Source organism: Micromys minutus (genome assembly GCF_963924665.1).
Source record: "Micromys minutus genome assembly, chromosome: 17".
Taxonomy (NCBI): domain Eukaryota; kingdom Metazoa; phylum Chordata; class Mammalia; order Rodentia; family Muridae; genus Micromys; species Micromys minutus.
In genome coordinates, this window is record NC_137952.1 from 51,283,526 (window position 1) to 51,303,538 (window position 20,013).

General features: G+C 40.5%; 1 protein-coding gene across 2 annotated transcripts in view; it reads right to left on the reverse strand.

Annotated features, from left to right (window-relative positions):
- Positions 1–20,013, reverse strand: part of RALGAPA2 (Ral GTPase activating protein catalytic subunit alpha 2) — a gene marked incomplete at both ends in the record, with an annotated part of 234,696 nt that overhangs the window by 100,756 nt on the left and 113,927 nt on the right. For both annotated transcript variants that reach the window (XM_080931325.1, XM_080931324.1), the window contains 3 exons: positions 13,380–13,535; positions 13,758–13,856; positions 14,618–14,811. In XM_080931325.1, the coding sequence (XP_080787451.1) occupies positions 13,380–13,535; positions 13,758–13,856; positions 14,618–14,811 (449 nt within the window). The remainder of the gene's footprint in view (positions 1–13,379; positions 13,536–13,757; positions 13,857–14,617; positions 14,812–20,013) is intronic.

Genomic DNA, 20,013 nt, shown 5'->3' on the forward strand with positions numbered 1-20,013 from the left:
AAGATTTTTGCCAACTATACATCCAACAGAGGATATATATATATATATATATATATATATATATATATATATATATATATATAGCTATCAAGAAAACAATCCAATTTAAAATGGGATCCATAGCTATCGGTGCGGGGGGGGGGGGCTCAAGTGGCTGGAAAACACATACAGAACTGTTCAGCTTCCTTAGTCACAAGGGAAATGCAAATCAAACCTACTTTGTGATTCTGTCTTGCACATGTCAGAATGGCTAAAATCAACAAAACCAGTGACAGCTCATGTTGGCAAGGACGTAGACTAGGAGGAATTCTCATCCATTGCCAATGGGAATGCAAACTTGCACTGCCATTATGGAAATCACTGTGGCATTCCATAGGAAGATGGAAATCAATCAATCTACTCGAGATCTAGCTATCCACCATTCTTGGGTATATAATATACACCTAAAGGATGCTTCATCCTATCATAGATATACTTGTTCAGTTATATTAATTACTGCTCTATCTACAGAGGACAGAAATTGGAAACGACCTAGATGTCCCCCAACTGATGAATCAATAAAGAAATGTGCTACATTTATAACATTACTAAAATGTTAAAAATATGAAATCATTAAATTTGAAGGTAAATGGCTGAAACTAGCAAAAACTCATCCTAGGTGAGCTAACCCAGACACAGACAGACAGACACAATATTCATTCACTTTGACATGGCTATTGTTAACTCAAGGACATGTTACGTCAATGATAACCAAACCATAGTCCATACAACCCAGAGGTTAGGCATAAAGTAAGCAATTATGAGAGATAAAAATTATCTCTTCAGGAAAGGGAACTAGGATAGGTAGTTGTGAATAGATTGGGGGGGTGGAATGAAAGGATCAAGTGGGGAGAAGGGGGAGAGGGGGACGAAGGAGGGAATACAGGGAGAGAGAGCTAAATTCAAAGGCAGTTTGAGGAGTAGTATGAAAACCGAATTCAATAAGAGCTTCCTAAACACATACATATATGAGATGATCTCAATGAAATTGCCAAATAATGCAGCAGACAGAGCCTCAGTGGGCCATCTCTTGTTACCAACTGAAGCTTCTAGTACTGGGGCAGCGTTACATCTAATTGAGCTGTTGACCTAAGAGGTCCCAGGAGCTTGCTCTTCACAAACTGATGGCAAGGCCCCATTGCTGAAGATAAACCATACACAACTCATTGAACATGGAGAAGCAGAGCCTTTGTCCCCAACTCTCTGGGACTGGAATGTACTCTGCAGGCTACCAAAGGAGAAATATATTAACAACAAATACAGAGACCCATCGCCAGACATGCAGCATATGAGAGACCTTGGAACACTCAGCCCTAAACAGTATGTCTCCATTAAATCCCTCCTCTCGGGGCTCAGGGAAAGCTGCAGAAGAGAAGGCAGAAAGAATGTAAAGAGACAGTGGGAGTTACGGATACTAAAAAGACAAGGCCTTCTAAATCAACATGATAGATGTAGATATGAACTGACAGACACCGAGGCAGCCGGCACAGGGCCTCCGTGGGGTCCTAGAGCTGAAAAGAGATGTGGACACATGCATCCATTTCTAACCCAGACACCATCTCCAACTGATGACCACTTACCAATAAAATTTAGTTTTCTCCAGTGGAGACTCACAGGGGAACAAATTACTCTTAAGGACAGGTTGCACACCCGGCATTAAATGGCCAAGAGAAATGAACTCAATGGTGTCATAGGAGGTTCCTCTTCTCATCACAGCATCTCAGGGCTTTTCCTTGTTTATTTTATTAGTGTTACTTTAATACATATTTGTGAATTCATACACATGCACGAACCAGCGCGCGCGCACACACACACACACAGGTCCTTTGTGTATATATTATAGTTTCTAGGTTAATGTTTTTATGGAATTCCTGAAGGTGAGCATGAGTGGGTCTCTACATCAGTGTCTGCTTCTTGTGCCTTTTCTTGGGCTTTTTTCCTTTTGTCTGTCTGTTTTGTCCTACCCCAATGTGTTGGGTTTTATCTTACTGTTGTATTTTATTATTATCCCCTAGAAGACTGTCTGCTTTTTAATGACTGAGAAGGAGAGGGATCTAGATAGAAGAGAAACTGGGAGGCGTGAAGGGAGGGGAAACCATAATCAGAATACATTATATGGGGTGCAAAAGCTATTTTTCAATGAAAGACAAAGAAAAAGAAACGCTATTCATACTTAGATAAATAAGTAAATAAAATAAATAAACCCTAAAACAAAAGTCAAACTACCTGAAGACATCCTGCACAGACAATAAGTCACTAATTTCCTCCCTGGTTCAGCAGTGGCTTCTCAGGACAGGAGGCTGCTCTATGTGTTTGGGTGACAGCAGGTCAAAGCTCCTGCACGGGAATAACAAACGTGCCATGGGGACATAGGATGGACCAACTAGATGACATGTGGCACCAGGTCTTGACACAATGACCACGCTGCATGTGTTCAACAACATTCCGGCATGAGTTAACAATGGCAGGTACTGTATTGTTACGTCTCCTTACTAGAAGATTCTCTTTTGCTCAATTTTTTCTAGCCCACAAATACCTACCTACCAGAGAAATTTTTTCCATAAGAGAACAAAAGGAAAAGTGCTGTTGTTGTTTCTTTAGAAAACAATGTTCTCTCTGAAATGTGTCCCAGTAAATAGCATTTTTAGCTGAACAATCTGTAGTCACCACACCTCCACAAACTACTAGACAGTAAAAAAAAAAAAATCGGGGGGGGGAGGGTTCCCACACAAGAAGAGCACAAGCACTTCTCACAGGAAGAAAGCCTGCCATTGAACATGCTTTGCTTGTATGCAAACACGTCCGTGTGGGTTCTAAAGCACACCCACGTTTAAACAACCTTTGCCCTGCACATGGACATGGAAGCTTAGGTGTCCTCTCCTCTCTAATACTACTTTAGTATATTGTAAAACTTCTAGAAGCCACCCTTCTGGCATGCCTCTGCCTAGGGAAAAACATGAATTCTCTTTAAAAATCTCCAGAGCTCTAGATGAGAAAAGATGGACTTCTAGGTAGATGTAGTTACACCCCAAGCCTCAGGAGAATTGGCTGCAGTAAGAGCACCAGCAACAACGCAACGTGCCCTTCTATGACAGAGTCAGAGAGCCACTGGGAACCCATTTCACAGACTAGTGAAAAGGAGCCACAGAGCTGCTGACTCAACAGTACAGTCACTTATGGGTGAGGAAGGCCAGAGCACCAGCCATGGCTGAACATTCCCCTTCCCCACAGCAGCACAAGAAAGTGCTGGACGCCCCATGGAGATGTCTGCACACTCAGAACCAGTCACTTGTCTGGTTTGAATAGAAAATTGCACTACAAAATGTCTCCAGTAGCTATGAAGATGACTCAGTAGGTAAGAGTGCTTCTTGCAATCATGAGGGCTTAAGTTCAGCTCCCCATCATCCATGTGAAAGCTGTTGGTTCAATGGGGTTTGCTCATGAGCCAGCAGAGAGGGAAGCTCTAGGTTCAGTGAGACTCTGTCTCAAGGGAATAAGGTGGGACACTTATAGATGTGTGTGTGCACATCACATGCACAAATACAAACACAAAGGGGGGGGGTGGAAGGCAGTAAGTCAGAATTTCCCTCCTAGTCTCAACTCACAAAGATGACCTAAACTTTTTCAGGAAGGAACTGTCTATATGTCCATGCCAACATTCCTGCAAGCGAGCTATCCTCTTAGCCATCCTTCCTCTCAGGAGTGTGGCAAGGTCTTGAATAGGGCAGGAAGTGGCTTCCGGTTCCGAAGCAGCACCTGAACCTCCCAGCTTCAGGCTACACACTGTGCCTCTAGGCAAAATCTACCTCAAGACATCTGCATGTTCACCTGAATTAATCATATCATGTTTCACTTCTTAAATTGACTTTAAAAAGAAATCAATTAGTTAAGTTTCACTACCAAAATTCTTGAAAACCAAAAACAAACAAAAATCGAACCACTGGTAACTTTCTGATCAATCTAGACGTTTGCCTCTCTTAATCTCTTTGGTAAATTTCCCTGTGATTTACTTTCCTGATTAAGTTAAGGAGGCTGGTCTTACGAACTTTTGGGGATTACTAAACTTTGCCACTGTGATGCCTGGCTCTTCTTTCAGGCCAGTGCCTTCTGCTTAGCTGCTCTTCTAGGGCAAGTGTTCATCTCTTCAGCATGTTTGATATTCTGAGCCACAGATTCTTCTACATTCTAGATGCCAATGGACCTCTGTCCCAGCTGTGACAACCAAAACTTTCCTTAGATATGGCCAAAGAGATCTCCTGGGGAGCAGCCTGTCCCAAAGCCCATACCTGGGATGAGTTCTCAGGCGAGGAGCTGACTAGCTCATCACGGTACATGGAGAAGCCTGACCAGAAGCTGGAGCCAGACCCTTAGGTGGGGAGACGAGGCTGCTTTGTTACCCAGCCCTGCCCTCACCATGGCTGACACAGAGAGAAGCCTCCATTTTCCCCATCTCTACCATCCATCACATTTACATTTATTCTGTCTGGGAAGACAAAGCACGCTCCAAAGACTCCATTAAGTATGGTTCTGGTGGGCGGACCCTTGGGAAAGGCTAGTAAATAAAATAGACTTCCAAAAACAGACTTCGAAGGAGAAAAACACATTACCTATTATGTCCGGTTAAATACATAAAAGATTTATGATGGAATATGCATGCTTGATATTCTTAATTGATTGCATTTACATAAAAAAGAGGCTTTATACCCTAAATCCAATGAGGTAAATCAAACATTTTGTTAGTTTCTGGCCTCTTAGTTGCATTTCTCTCCAGAACATTCTCCTGTGCTATCATCTTGCACATTTTAAATCAAGAAACAAGTTCACTGCCATAACTGAAACCTCTGCCATCTGTCACTGTCCACGTACCTCCACTTCCTTCTGGAGGGGTACGTGGGCTTGGCAGATTAACAAAAATAATTATTGGCTATGTAGCTATAAAATAAGAGAAAACTCCTTCTATCTAATTGTTTACCTAGCTGCCTATCTGAGGTCTCCATGACCAAACGATAGCTGAAAGAAGTTTAATGAAATTTATTTTTCTTGAAAAAGTTTAATGACTCTGCAGCTGGTACTTTTTCGTGAAAGTTGAGAACCACCTGGAAAGCCCTGGACACTACGAGGTGGTATTCATTTACCTTTCTGACTCTGGCACATAGATACAGTAAGAGGAACACGTACCACCTAGCCTTATATTTTTTCACCAATTATTTTTTCCATCGATCTTTGTTAAAACTTACAGTTTTTCATTTCCTGAAGTAAACCCCTGTATTGGGTAAAATATCATTAATTTGAATCAAATGAATTTAAATAAATGCAATTATCTTTTTAAAGATATAAAATGTTTTGAGTGTCAAATTATTTTTGAAAATATATAGTAACTTAGCTAAAAATGTATATTTTTAGGTAAAGAAAATGCACCTGGAAATATTTCCCATAAATTTCTCATTTCTAGTAGGAAAGGATTCTTTGGGGACACACACGTGTCTCCTGCTATGGCATCCAATGTAAAGGAAAGTGGAGGCATGAGTTGTCTAAATGCTCTACACTGAACCATATTTTCCACCTTTACATGATTAAGCATCAGCCTTCCCTCTCTTCCTCAACTCACAGCACCCTCCAGAACTACACTTGGCTTTGAGAAGCAATGGGAGCACTGTCAGTATGCTACAGAATACTTTCTGTCCAATACAATATCTTACCTGTCCACCAATATTTCATATAAACAAAACATATATACATGTACACATACACACCACACACACACCGTCTTTTTACTTCAGCCATCACTAACCCTCATTAACTTGTTCCTGGGCTATTATAATTCCCTTTTTGTTCTTGCTCTCATCATTTTCTCATGGTTATAACTTATCCAAAACAATCGCTGTGGTGTAAGGTCCTTCAAGGTCTCTCTCTCTCTCTCTCTCTCTCTCTCTCTCTCTCTCTCTCTCTCTCTCTCTCTCTCTCTCTCTCTCTGTCTGTCTGTGTCTCCTTCTCTCTCTCCCTCTTTCTCTGTCTCTGTCTCCCTCCCTCTGTCTCTGTCTCTCTCTCTCATCATGTTGAGTTTTGTACTTCAAAACCATGGAAAGATCTTCATTATCTGTGGGATGAAAACTTTCATCGAGTGGAAGACGGAACAGTGAGCTGGGAAAGCAAGGTTCAAGGGTCATGCCCGTATGGTCTATACTTGGCTCTTCTGATGATCCAGGCAGTCTGGGGCTCTTCACAGTGCTGCCCTGCTTACCCCTGTTTACGTGTTAATTTCATCCATAATTATCTGGCACTAAGCCAAAGCTGCTCTCTCTCTCTCTCTCTCTCTCTGGTCACTGGTCCTTGGGCATTTCCTGAGTTCTGAGACATGCGAACCTTCATCCTGCATCTTGTCTTGCAAACCCTGCTATCCTTTATAAGTCCTTCAAAGTCCCGTCAAGTCTAATCTCTTCATTTGCCAACCAGTTTAGCTACAACGACATTTGACACCCAAAATCATTTATTTGGTTCTTTGCATGAATTAATGAATATTACAGATACTCACTTATATATTTCATACCTTCAAAACTCAATACTTACCAATGGGGGAAAATATCCATTGCAAAAAAGTTCTTGAATACCACACATATATAGGAAAGAATGGTGTGATACTAATAAAAAAATGTTAAAAAGTAAACCAGAAAACCCAAGAATATTCAAGGACTTCAGAGTCTTCTAGTTTACCTCATCCTTGAGCACTCATGGTCAGGTGGGCTTATGGCTAATGAGAGGCAAAACTGAGGCAAAACTGAGTCTTGTTCTCAGGCTTACCATCTATAAAGACTTCATATTAAAGCCATTTTGACGTCATATCCTGAAGCACAGAGACACAAGACCCATTGTTACAACAGGAATAGATGCAGATTAGTCCTTTTCCCCTCATACTACAAACTATGGCTTTAAAAATTCTTTTTAAATGGAAGAATCACACATCTGATTACAATTATCTGATTTAGGGTAAAATTTATAATTGTATTTTCCTAATCCATACAGACAGGATACTCAAATTCTATAAAATATACAATTAGAAACTGTGAACAATTTAGAACATAAAAGCTACTTTCAGTGAAACCCTTTTGGAGTCACAGCTGTGAGTAGTGTCACAGGTACCATTCATGAAGATAATTCCTGCACACAGTCAGAGTTCCCAGCCTCTCTGGTAGAAACCATGAAAGAACTATGAACTGTCCTGGTTTTTGCTTTTTGGTTTTTCCCTGAGAGATTATTCAAATTTAGAAAATGGTTCAATCTCTCTTCATGGAAAAGCTATAAAGGAAAAAGAGAATATTCTCTGCAAAGCAGTAATGTTCCTGTCTTCGTGAATCAGTGGGACTCTGTGGAAAAAATTGGGACACAATTTTGAGTTGAAATTGTAATGACCAAAAAAATAGGTCAAAATAAAAATCACTACTTTCTAAAAAAAATTCTTTTAAAATGAAACTTCTGTAGGGTGAGCCTTCCATAGCTCTTGTGCTGATTATATATATAGGGTGAGCCTTCTATAGCTCTTGTGCTGATTATATATATAGGGTGAGCCTTCCATAGCTCTTGTGCTGATTATATATATAGGGTGAGCCTTCTATAGCTCTTGTGCTGATTATATATATAGGGTGAGCCTTCTGTAGCTATTATTCTGATCACATAGGTGACACGTAAATGTCTAAATGCCAATGTGTGCACTCTATTGTGCCAGCACTGAATCAAAATTCTGAGTTAAAATTTGTTTAAAAATAGCTTATTATACAAAATCAGCATGCTAGAAAATAAAATTCTTTACCTTGATATGAGACAAACAAGACAAGCAAAAATAAACCCCTGCCTTTCACTGGGTTTGATATGATAATTCTTTTTCCATAACTGAATAATTCTATCAGTTTAGCTTTAACTATGCTGAGGAACATACACATATCTAGCATACAAAGTTCTACTTATCAGGCTAAATTTCTAGCAAAGAGCAATTCTTTGTTTGAGAAAAGGTGATGCAATTATTACATATCACTGCATGAAGCAGGCTGTCTGAGGTTATTAAAAGAGTCGGGTATGGCCAATTTACAAGGAACACCCCTGCACCTAGCTTTCATAGCTCACCGGTGAGTGTTACGCTCACTGAGGGGACCCTGGGGATCTTTTTACAACCGACTGTTTATTATTATATTATTCCATCATATACCTCCTGAGAGGAGGCTGTAACATCCGTTAAGAAAAAGCATAAACTTATTTTGATTTCTAAGATAGAATAATTCTCTATATATAGTACCTAAATTTATATATATTTTAATGTCAGTAGAATTTAAAAGTACACTCAAAGAGCAATTTAAAATATCCTTAAAACAAGTGATGTATTATTGGCTACAAAATGAGTGATAAAGTTAAAGGGAGAAAACTGAGTTGGGTAAGTAAATGCTGCAGGTATGGAGCTGAGGTGCCCGCTGCTGACCCTGCATTCCCAGGACTCGGCAGCACTAGCAAACAGCTGTAGATTATGCTGGGATCTTACTTGCAGACAGCACAATCCATTTCTCAGAGCGTTTGAAGACAAGAACCGGCAGCAGTGTCGGCTGACCTACGGAATTTCCAGAAGTGCCAGAGAAGCAGCCATGAGCTTCAGTGAAGGAAAAGGCAGCAGCCACACCCAGCCACACTCTGAGCTGACAAGCTGGCATAAGCAGAGAGCCTGCTGCTTGTAGCGATGCCAGTGTCTGGGTAGAACCTCCAAAGATGGGAGGGCCCAGCTCCTCCAAGATGTCCCACTACTCCCCATGTTTCTCAAATGCTATGCTAAACCAGTTGCAAAGAGTCTGGCTTAGGCGGAGTTCAGCCTTCTATCAAGTTTCACTGAGTCAGGTGAAAAGCAAGTACTGAGGTAATGGTTGTAGACACAGAATGGCCCCCAGACACTCCTGGATCACGGGCACTACCTATGTCTGAGCCATAACACAGGGAATAGACACTTCTCCACTTGTAAAATTTCATAGTGTATAAGTATGTTTTTTAGCTAAATCATTGTGTGTGTGTGTGTGTGTGTGTGTGTGTGTGTGTGTGTGTGTATAATGTAAGATGGCAGATGGGTAATGAAGCAAACTCAACACTCAGTTATTGGAAAGATGAAATACATGAGGTTCTTGAAGCTCATTCATTGGCCACAGTTGTCACGTAAGGATTCATGCTTATCAAAGGAAGTCATCCTCTAGGATTCTGCTCCTCTTACGCCATGGAACAAGAGCATGGTGACTGAAGGCTCTTTACAGTTACTGTATCATATCAGAGTCCATGATATCAAAACATGATATGGTTCAAGTGTTGTATGTCAATGATTACTGTAGAGCAGAACTATATACATTCTTCACCTGAACAAAGTTTTATGCTGGGTTCTTTTCCTGCCTTAGAAAATACAATAATATAACATTATAGACTACAATGACAAAGATTCACATTTCCCGAAATTTCTATATGCAAATTTGCAACAATAACTTTGTATTACTGTAAGCTTTGCATTTAAAAGAGAACTTAACTTTGATGTATAACAGACAAATTAAATTACATTAAGACGGTAAATCTGTAAGTCATTGTTAAAAAATAGTTTACTTATTTTAAGAAAAGAAAACTTTCCAGTCTTTGATATATGTCCGTACAAACATGAAAATAAAATTCCTTTCCTCAACTGTCCTTTTCCATTTCACACGTATTGATCTTTCCATATGTTTTAAATAGTCATGAAATTAATAGGAAATGTTTTTAATAAATCCAAATCATAGTTTCTTTTATGTCAAAATATTTTGGGGAAGACTGAGGTGAAAAAGCTGCTTAAACATTAGAACAAACTAAGAGCAGCCAAGAAGGACTTTAGGAAAGTGACGAGAAGTGACAGAAGGGAAGGTGTCTGCAGGTCAGAGGGGCTGGAGGAGTGAAGGGGAAGGAATATGGCCCAGCAAAACCAAACAAGGGAGGAATGAGATGAAGGACTGTTTGACTAACATGATAGCCGTCAATCAGTAGAAAAGACATGCCCAATGTGTACGTAAAGCTTTTCTGTGAATTCTAACATCCTTTTGAATAATGGCATTTGGCAAACATTCTCAAGATGTTTTGAACTTTCATTATTCATAAAATAGAGCATGATATTTATCCAAGGGAAGTGTGGAGAAGAGTCAGTGGGCATCACACTACTGCTGGTACAGGGTCTGACATTGTGGATCTACGAGAAATGAACATCCTTTGCCTCTACCTCTACCTCAGTATTCCAGGCACAGTGCAGCTGAGCCAAAGAGGCAACAGAAAGATCCTTCATGAGCTGACTAATTCTGCATTCACACAGAGTTCATAATTGATCATTATTATAAAGGTGCTTATGATCCTAATTAGCTTTGAACCAGTGACAAGATTAGTAGCATTGAAAAAAAAAAATCCAGGACTAGGCATGATGGTGCAGGTCTTTGATCTCATCATTTGGGAGGCAGGTAGTTCTCTGTAAATTTGAGGCCAGCATAATCTATACTGTGAGTTCCAGGACAGCCAAGACTACATTGAGATCTTGTCTTAAACAATAGGGTGTAGGTGGGAAATTCCTATCACGAAGAACCTCTCCATTTTATAGATTATTATTTTTTTTAACAATTATACACTCTGACTGTCTGGTGTCATATTAGACGCAGCTATGCTTTTACATAATTGTACGTAAGACTCATGAGATATATATTTTGTGGATGATTTTACATTTGAATCTCAAATCTGTTTGAAAAAGTATCTAATGTCTTAGCACTTGTTTGTGTCTTGGCTCTTCACTGAGCACTGTGGATACAATTCCAATGCTATCAGATTCAAGAGAAGCGCTTCATAGAACATCATGCTGTGCTCATGTGCTCACACACATGCACACGTGGGCGGGCACACACACACACACACACACACACACACACACACACACTGTCACAGGGTTCTGGCTCTTCTAGCAGTTCTAAAATATATAACTGAGTTGAGCAGCCAAGTGTGCCATCCAGAGGCCAAAGGAGAAAACACATCTTGTGTTTTCTCTGTAAAACAAAACGAGTAAAGGTTAAATTAAAATATTAATATTTAACTTAAATATTGCATTTAATTATTTATGTAACAAAGTATTTAACTGTTTCTATCATAGGTATTTAATCTAAATAGCTAACATAGTATTTGCTGTTATTTTTAAAGCGAACCACACACTTTAGACTTCTCTATACAGACAAGTCCTTCTCCGGCCATAGCTCATGGATGTGTGGTTCTCTGCAGCTCTCACAGAGTGGAAACAAGTCTTGACATGGGCCCAGCCACAGGTGCATGGCTTACCAATTAAAAAATTGAATTTAACTGTATTCTCTGTAGCAAATGCTTTCTTTTCATTCTATAATGAATATAGCATGTGTTTCCAGAAGTACATATAAGTTCTAAAACAACCACCATGATCTATTTAGACATGTGGGCCAAAAGTAAAACTAATTAACCAGGGACATTTCTTACTTAAATGAGAACGGTTTCTTTCATTAGAAGGACTCTGGGTAAATTTCTTCTGGCAAAGAAATAAAGTTCACTTTAGGGTAATTCTGTTTAGCAGACAGTCGGGTCTTCTAAAATATATAGTAATAATTGTTAAGGTTAAAGTAAAATAGTTAATTCTATTAAAGCCACATAAAAATCCAGGCTCCCACTGGTGTCCACAATAGGGTGATTATAGACTAGAGATGTCTGACGTCCCCATCCCGCCCTAGTGTCTGCACCGATGGGATTGCTGCTGGCACTGGGCTGTCTACAAAAGACCACTGTCTTCATTTAGCTGAAAACAGGATGTGCAGTAAAACGTACCGACAGCTTTAAGTTTTTAATCTCAACACCTTCCTGGATAAAATACTTAAAACAATTCATAAGAACATACTCCTTCTACTCTGAGTTCCTACTCATGCTTCCTTGCTTCATTTTCACACCAACACACCTTCAAACGCAGCACGAGTTTTAAACTCACACTTCTGATGGACAAACCCATTCTAAGGAAAACTACTTTGTACTGATTCCAGTTTTGTTGCTGCTGTCATCACAAAATTCTACAGTTGACCATCATTTTCACATCATCCACTTCCATGGAGTCTTATGAAAATACTACTTTAACATAGAGGGCTGTCCAGTCAGCCTACACTGAGGGAGCTCACTGTAGTCTTCGAAGTTGATTCCCTTTCCCAGGTAATCTTCGGTGCTCCCACCTGCAGGGCACTGGGAAGAGTTAAGCAGAGAATACAAGTGACTGTACTTAATAACCCTACTTAGATAGCCGCTGAAATAAATGAACGAAGCTGTGGGCTCAAACTCAGCTGCTATCACTGTCTTCTAGAGCAAACACGCCAAGAGCCACTCATCGGGACAGTATGGTAATGACCAAAACAAAGTTCAAAGCTTGTACTAGAAAACCGGAACATACGGTGACCACTTCTCCAGCATGGACAAGCACAAGTACATTTTAAAGAAAAATGAATGAATGAATGAATAAAATAAATAAATGCCAAGCTTGCCCCTAAATCTGGTGACCTACATTTAATCCCCAGGACTCGTGAGACTGGTGCATGTAAGCCTCTGACCACCATACTTGAAAGAAGATTGAAAGGAAGGAAAAAGGAAGGAAATAGAAAGGGAAGGAGGGAAAAGGGAAGAAAAGAAGGAAGGAAAGGAGGGAAGGAAGGAGAAGATAATAATAACACTTTTCAAAAGTCTATATGCCTATCTGGATCATCTTCCTGTCCTCACAAGTGCTAGGGACTTCCCAAGGGAGGCAGACCAAATACTGGCCACCCCTATATTCCTAAATCCAGGATCTGTAAAGAGGAGACTGTAGCTTTGTGAAGGCCTTGTACCTTTGTGTTCCTACTTAACTAAATGTCTTTCTTTGGAAGAAATAAAAGTAACTCCACATCAAGAAATGCTAAGATCCTTAGTTCATAGGAAAACTGTAGCTCTTAAAAAGAACTAACTACTAAAACATGAATCTCCAAGTATTTTTAATTGACCAGAACCATAGAGGAAAAGTATCTGGGATGGTACTTTCAGGTTGACAATAGAGGCAGAGACTGGGTCAAATGGGTTGCAAAATAAGGTTCAGATTTAGTCAGCACATGCAGAGATGGCGAGGGGAGGAAGCAGAAGTGTGATAAGCCTTGCTTCGACTTTTGAAGACCTTATTGTGAAGAGTGGAAGCATCTTCCACTGAGGATTTAAGCATCTCTGGTGTGTTTTCAGAACATAGAAAGTGTGAGGAGCAGTGTGCCATTAAGGCACACCATGATAAAGAAGTTACAGGATACCTGGTCCTCGCTGGTTAATCCCAGGTGCATCACAAGGTAAAAATGCACCAGGAAATCGGAGTTTGGCAGAACATCCTGGCGTCTGGTCATCATGGCGCAGATCAGTTTGTAGGCTTGCAGTTTGCCTTCTTTATATTCATTTGGCAGAGTCGTAGCCTGCCAAGGAGATGATGTTTCTAGATTAAATCAGGTCCAGATGCAGAGCATTTCAACATTTCATTTACTTCTCAGTTTTCCTGAAGAGTTGTTTGGAGATGTGGGATGCGCTGGCTCTATAAGACCCAGCCTGTCTTCAAAACATGCAGTCTTGGGCAATTACAGTTTTTAAACTCAATTTCAGAAGGGAAGAGGAAATTGCAATAAAGAATAAACACTTGCCTTAAATAGCCATGATGCAAACATTCTGAGTGGTGGGATCAAGAGCGGAGGAGATGGAGAGGACTGGTTATCCAGGCTTATTGCCAGGTTATCTCGTATCTGAGTCGGAAGAGACACAACACAGCAACACTGTTTGCACAGCAAAGAAACCACTTCCCGTTCTTACACAAGGAGAAAGAAACATGTAGTATTTACAGATTTTTCGTTTATTGTGAGAATTCTTGTCCTTTTAAGTTGGGTGTTGCTTACTACATGTAGTTGAAACTTTAAACACAAAAGAATGGTATTGTTTTTCTATTGTATGAACACCTAGGGAGATCCTGAATTCCGAGTAGTAAGAAATGATTTCATAAATTATGCTATATGAATATAAGTCATGTTTTAGAAAAATATTTAATAATGAAAAATGTATATTTAGTATAAAAATAAAAGTCAGAATGAAATCTGTATGTATTTTAAGAGTAAACTCTTAGTTTGGTAAAATGTCTTAATTCATGGAAATAGATATATTTTATATATTAACATTGATTATCCTATAAATGGATATATAAATATCTTCTTCTTGCTTTTCTATTTCCCAACTTTATACAATTAAAATAGTGTCACTTTACTAAAATGAATAATGAAACCACATAGTGTCCTATTTTAATATCGTCTAACATACACTTGGACCAAACGAAGTAACTCTCAGGTATTTAGTAACTTATTAAAACTACAGATACTGTGATTTACTTTTGAGGAATCAAATATACTTCATCTAAATGCCTAATTTGCCTTTCAGAATATGGTCAACAGTTTGTACGTTAAATGATGCATGTTAATTTTCCTGGATTAGTATAAAAGGTAGCATCAGAACACACCTTAGCGAGTTTGTACCACAATTCATAGAGATAGCCAAAAACCTTGGCATGGATCTTCGGTGACTGGATGTTGTTCACATCTCCAAGGATTCCCAAGACTCTTCGCCACAACACAGCAGCAGAGTCTGGGTGCCAACCGGTGAGGTTTCCTCCAGCAATTATACTACAGTCGTCTGCAAGGCATTCCCTGCTGTCTGTGGACAAAGTGTGGAAGTAACTGTCAACTCGATCGGAATTTCATCGTCAAAGGTGTTTTTTTTTTTTTTTTTTTTTTTTTAGCAGAGTTGCAAATTTTAGGAATTCTTGGTAAAGTAATTAAGATAAAAATTGGTTTAGAATTTGATAGAACAGAAAAAGAGAAATCAGTTAAGGTCAAACACTTGATTCTTTCAAACTGAATGTCCAACAAGAAATGATGTACACCTGGGGTGCTCATGTGAAGGCTTTTAGGAAGCAGGCAAGACGAGGGGAATTTTGAGTCGGATGAATACAACAGTAGCCACCCAGGGTCTAGGGTTCGGAGACAGCTGTGCTGGGTTTGGTGGCTTATTGAACAAAGGATTTGCATACCAGAAAGTTTCAGCCCGTAGGTCTAAGGAACACAGGTAGTGTGTAACAGTCATCACTCATCCCCAGCAGCCAGTACAGGGTTCGCTTCCGTCAGTCTGAAGAGCACCTCTTTCACGTTAGCCCCATTCCTCATCCTAAGAACTTTATACCCACTGCGTTGGATTCTGACCCTTCCAGGTCTGCCTCTTCTAGTTTCTCATATAAATTGAATTCTAGTAATCAGCCTTTCTCCTTGGTTTCTTTTACTTAGAAGAACACACTTCAGATTCATCCACAAGACTGTGTACATTAGGAATCTGTTCCCTCTGATTGTTGACTAACATTTCCATTTGGAGATATATCATAGTTCATCTCTTCATCTGGTAAAGATTAGTTAGATTAATTACTACTTTGAGGAAGTAGGAATAAAACTACTAGGAACATTCACATGCAGGTGTCTATGTGAACAGATACTAACATTTCTCTTTGGTAAATAGCTGGAGTAAGATCCTGGGTTGTATCCTAAGTGCATGTTCAGTACATGTTCTGGTGAAGGGACTGAGACCATTTTCTGAAGTGGAGTTTCCATGAACCAGCGTAGGCAGTGTCACCCTGAGTGAAGTATAAAAGTGCCATTTGTTCCACATCCTCACTGGGATTCGACTGTGTTGCTTTGGGGTGGCTAAAGGCTGAAGAAGACCAAGCTGATAAACTCTCAAACTTCCTAAAAGCATGAGGCTCTGGATATCATTTTATTTTATTTGCCTTTGTTACCTTTGCAGTGTATACGTGAAGGAAGCAGGTGGGGTGTGGGTGTGTACATGCACCATAACAGGCAACCAGGGACTCTCGTGGTGATCAGTTTTCAGCAGTCAGTCCTCTCCTACCACATGGATCTTAGGAATCTAACTCAGGTCTTCAGGCTTCATAGCAAGTGCCTTTTCTTGCTGGCCCTTTAACTTGATTTGATGGCTTTTATTTGCGTATATATTGGTGTACATGTGCGTGCACATGTTATGGCATGCAGAGGTCAGAGGATAACATCTGGAAATCAGTTTTCTCCTCTGACGTACATAGGTCTTTGTGATCAAACTTGCATCAACTTGGCAAGTAGTGTCATTACCCATTGAGCTATCTTGCCAGGCCATGGATCGATCTATCTATCTATCTATCTATCTATCTATCTATCTATCTATCTATCTACCTACCTGCCTCTATCTATCTATCTATCTATCTATCATCTATCTATCTATCTATCTACCTACCTACCTCTATCTATCTATCTATCTATCTATCTATCTATCTATCATCTATCTATCTATCTATCTATCTATCTATCTATCTATCTATCTATCTATCATCCTTTGTCCTTTTATTTTTTTAAGAAAAGTATTTTTTCTTGAGTGTGGGACCATGAAAGGTAGCCTAGTTCCCAGTTGAGTTAAGGCTTGAATCCCCCAGAGACCTTGAAAGGACGATGGAGTTTTGCCTGATTCTCAGGCACTAGGCCCCTGTTGCTAGCTGCATTCCCACATAGATTTGTGGCCATCAGACAGACAAGGGCAACACCCCATACCCCTCTACATGTAGAGGATTTGACCACAGGTCACTAGTATGCTCAAGATAGATCTCCATTTTAATGAGGTACCTAAAGGTTTGGAGGGCTTAGCCAATAAGCTTCCCTTCCCAGACACTCCTTTTTTGCAAAGGGTATTTAACCTCAGGCCTACCCTGAGCAGTAGGTTATGGTTTTACTCATCCACTTTTCGCCATGACAATAAATGTCTTGAAACCATGGACTGCCTATTTTCATCTAGATCCGCTGTGGGGAGCCATGGTGGGGAGCCGTGGAGAAGGCCTTCCCCTATAGAGCCGCTGTCTAATCTCCTGTAACAGGCCTCTCTGTGCTCTCGGTCATGACTACCAAGCCTGTCAAGCCAAGCTCAAGCCAACAGGGACTTTTCCGCAACCCCCCTCGCTCGGCCCCAGGCTAGATCCTGCCCACAGGGGTGGGGGTCGAGAGCCTGAGAACCAGATGGCCCTGGCCTCCTTGCAGTGTCCTGGGGCCTCCCTACAGCCCCACACCTGCCTGGAGATGCATGGGGTAAGCAAGGTCAAAACTCTTGTATCCTGCCTTCCCAAGAGGGTGAGCCCTGTGGGGGCCAAGCCCTGTGGCGGAGCAGACAGATGCGGGACCCCACCAACCCTACACTGGAGTGCCAGAAATACATTTAAGGAAACAGAGTGCTACATTATAGCAAGAGTATTTCTCCTACACTCTCTATAGAACAATCAGTAGCTAGCAGCAAAAAAATATTACATGGTATTTTCTCAGTTCTTAAGCTTCTGGATTTCTTTGGGCAGTGAATACTTCTTCCACATATTCTTCCTAATAATTCTGTCTCCTCATGCCCCACCTGCCTCTTACACAACCATGGAGAGAGGTGTTCACCAAACCTTCAGCAGCCCAGACTTTTCATTCTAGTTTTCAAACTCCTACTGAAATACAAAAAAAATGTGTACAGAAGCTCAGGCCCCACTGTGCTGTAGGCCCTCCATTCCACTTGCCTTTTTCCTGAGTGGATCAAATACAGCATTTAATTTTCAGTCCCCAGCAGCATTTGATTTAGGCAATTAACCTCCTTTCTGAAATGCTTCACTTTCTGACTCCCAGGTACATGTCCTGGCTTCCCTCTTTTACCAATTCTCCATCTCCTGGGCCTTCACCTACCCCAGGGCCCACAAGACGCTTCTGTCCTCTCTCCCATCATCCTTTGCTCAGTCTCACACACAGTGATGCCGCAGATTCAGATGACATTCACACAGTCACATTTTTAAATGCCGACTTTTTTCATTTCCATTTCTTCAACCAATTGTACACAGGATCCAACCTTTGACCTCACAAACACTAGACCAGCGCTCTACCGCTGAGTGAGCCTTCCTGACAGCTCCACATGCTCAGGACTCAGTGGAAACAGTCCATGTAGGCATGATGCCTGCTGAGTTTCACTATGCTCTGAACACTGGTACTTTGTATTGGATATTAAGGCTAAAATATTACTTAGTTTGCATGTGCATATTTGTGTATGTATGTAGATTTACAGATGTCATGGTAGACATGTAGAGGTCTGAGAACGGCTTGCAGGACTCAGTTCTCCCCTACAATATGAATCCTGAATATTGAACTCAGGAGTGAAGTTCTACTTGCTGAGCCAACCAAAAGCCATATGCATATATTTGTTGTTTTTGTTGATACAGCATCTTACTATACAGCCAAGGGGGACCCCCAATTTGCTTTGTACTCAGGTTGGCCTAAATCTAACCTCCTCAGTCACCTGAGTCCTGGGATTACAGAGACATACTTCCATACCTTGTTGCAGGATATTTGATCACATTGTGAACCCCAATATTGTGTTATTTTACTGGAAAAAAAAATCTGTTTCTAGATGTGGTAGGATTCAGCCCTTAACACACACCTTTAATCCCTCTGGCTGGAATACAAACAGGCCCGTAGTACACACCTTTAATTCTAAACAGTAAAGTTTGTTTGTGGAAGGAAGCAACATTGTTTGAAAATGATGTCTAATTGAGTGGCAAACAAAGTGACAAATCAGAGAAAGATTTGACAGAGTAGGATCTGCCTAACTCTCATGAGAAGAGGAAAGGGAAGGTACTTAAGGGAGCAGTGCTAAGAGAGAAGGCAAAGTTTTACTAGGACAGTTGTATAGAGACAAGTTGGAGAAAGAGAAAAAGGAGTCAGAAGATTAGAACAGTTGCTAAAGTTAGTATGAGGCCAAGCAGAGCAATTCGGTTAGAAATTGGGAGAAGCCAGATTGAATCAGTCAGCTTGGAGAAGAGTTTGAGCCAGAACAGCTTAGTTGAACCAGCCAGCCAAAATTCAGAACAAACTAGAAAGAGTAAGCTTATTCAGCAGTAAGTCTCAGAGGCTGAAAACATTCTAGGTCTAGATAAGATTGTACAGATGCTAGAAGCTTCTAGGACTAGGCCTACACTAGTAGAATGGGGCAGTAAGCCTTCAAAATAACAACCGCTTCAGGAGAATACAAGTTACTTTTATAACACCTAGTTTACGCTTTTTTCTCATTCCTGGAACTCAAACTCCAGGAAAACATTTTCCTAAAAAGCTCTCTCTTGCTGAGCTCTAACCTCCTATCCAATCTAATCCTTTGTTTTCAAGGCAGCACCTTGTACTTGGTTCAGTGGTGATCACTGCCGGAAAACAATGTCATCTACTTTATCTTCTACAATAATGTCAGCCGCTTGTGGGCAGTGATAATTCTCTTTCTTCTGGTTTGTTGTTTATTTGTTTTGTATTTGGGGGTCTTTGTTTGTTTTGTTTGGTTTTTTGGGGGGGATCACACGAACTCTTTTATTTTTAAGGGGGGAAGAACACACTAACTCTTTACCCTAGACTCACCTTATAATCCAGGCTAACTACCAACACTCCTCTTGCCTCAGCCTCCTAAATGTTGAGATTATAGAATGAGAGTCACTGTGCTCAACTTCTCATTTCCAAATCAATGCACTGGCTTCCAGTGTTCATCCCACCAAGTCTATCTATTTATGTAGGTACCTAACATCCCTCCACTTACAATGATTTCAGGCAGGCTGTGAGAGATACTGACAAGAGTCAATGCTGTTCCACCTAGACCACCCCATCCTCTTTGCTCTCTCTAAACATTATTTGTTACTCTCTTTCGCATTACCTGTGTCCTGTGGAACTACTTAACAGCTCTTTCGATATGGCTTAAGAAGGACTCAAGGGAACAAGTGGCTATCTAAATTTGTTAACTAGATAGGCACAACCAGCAAGCCCTTGAAACTCT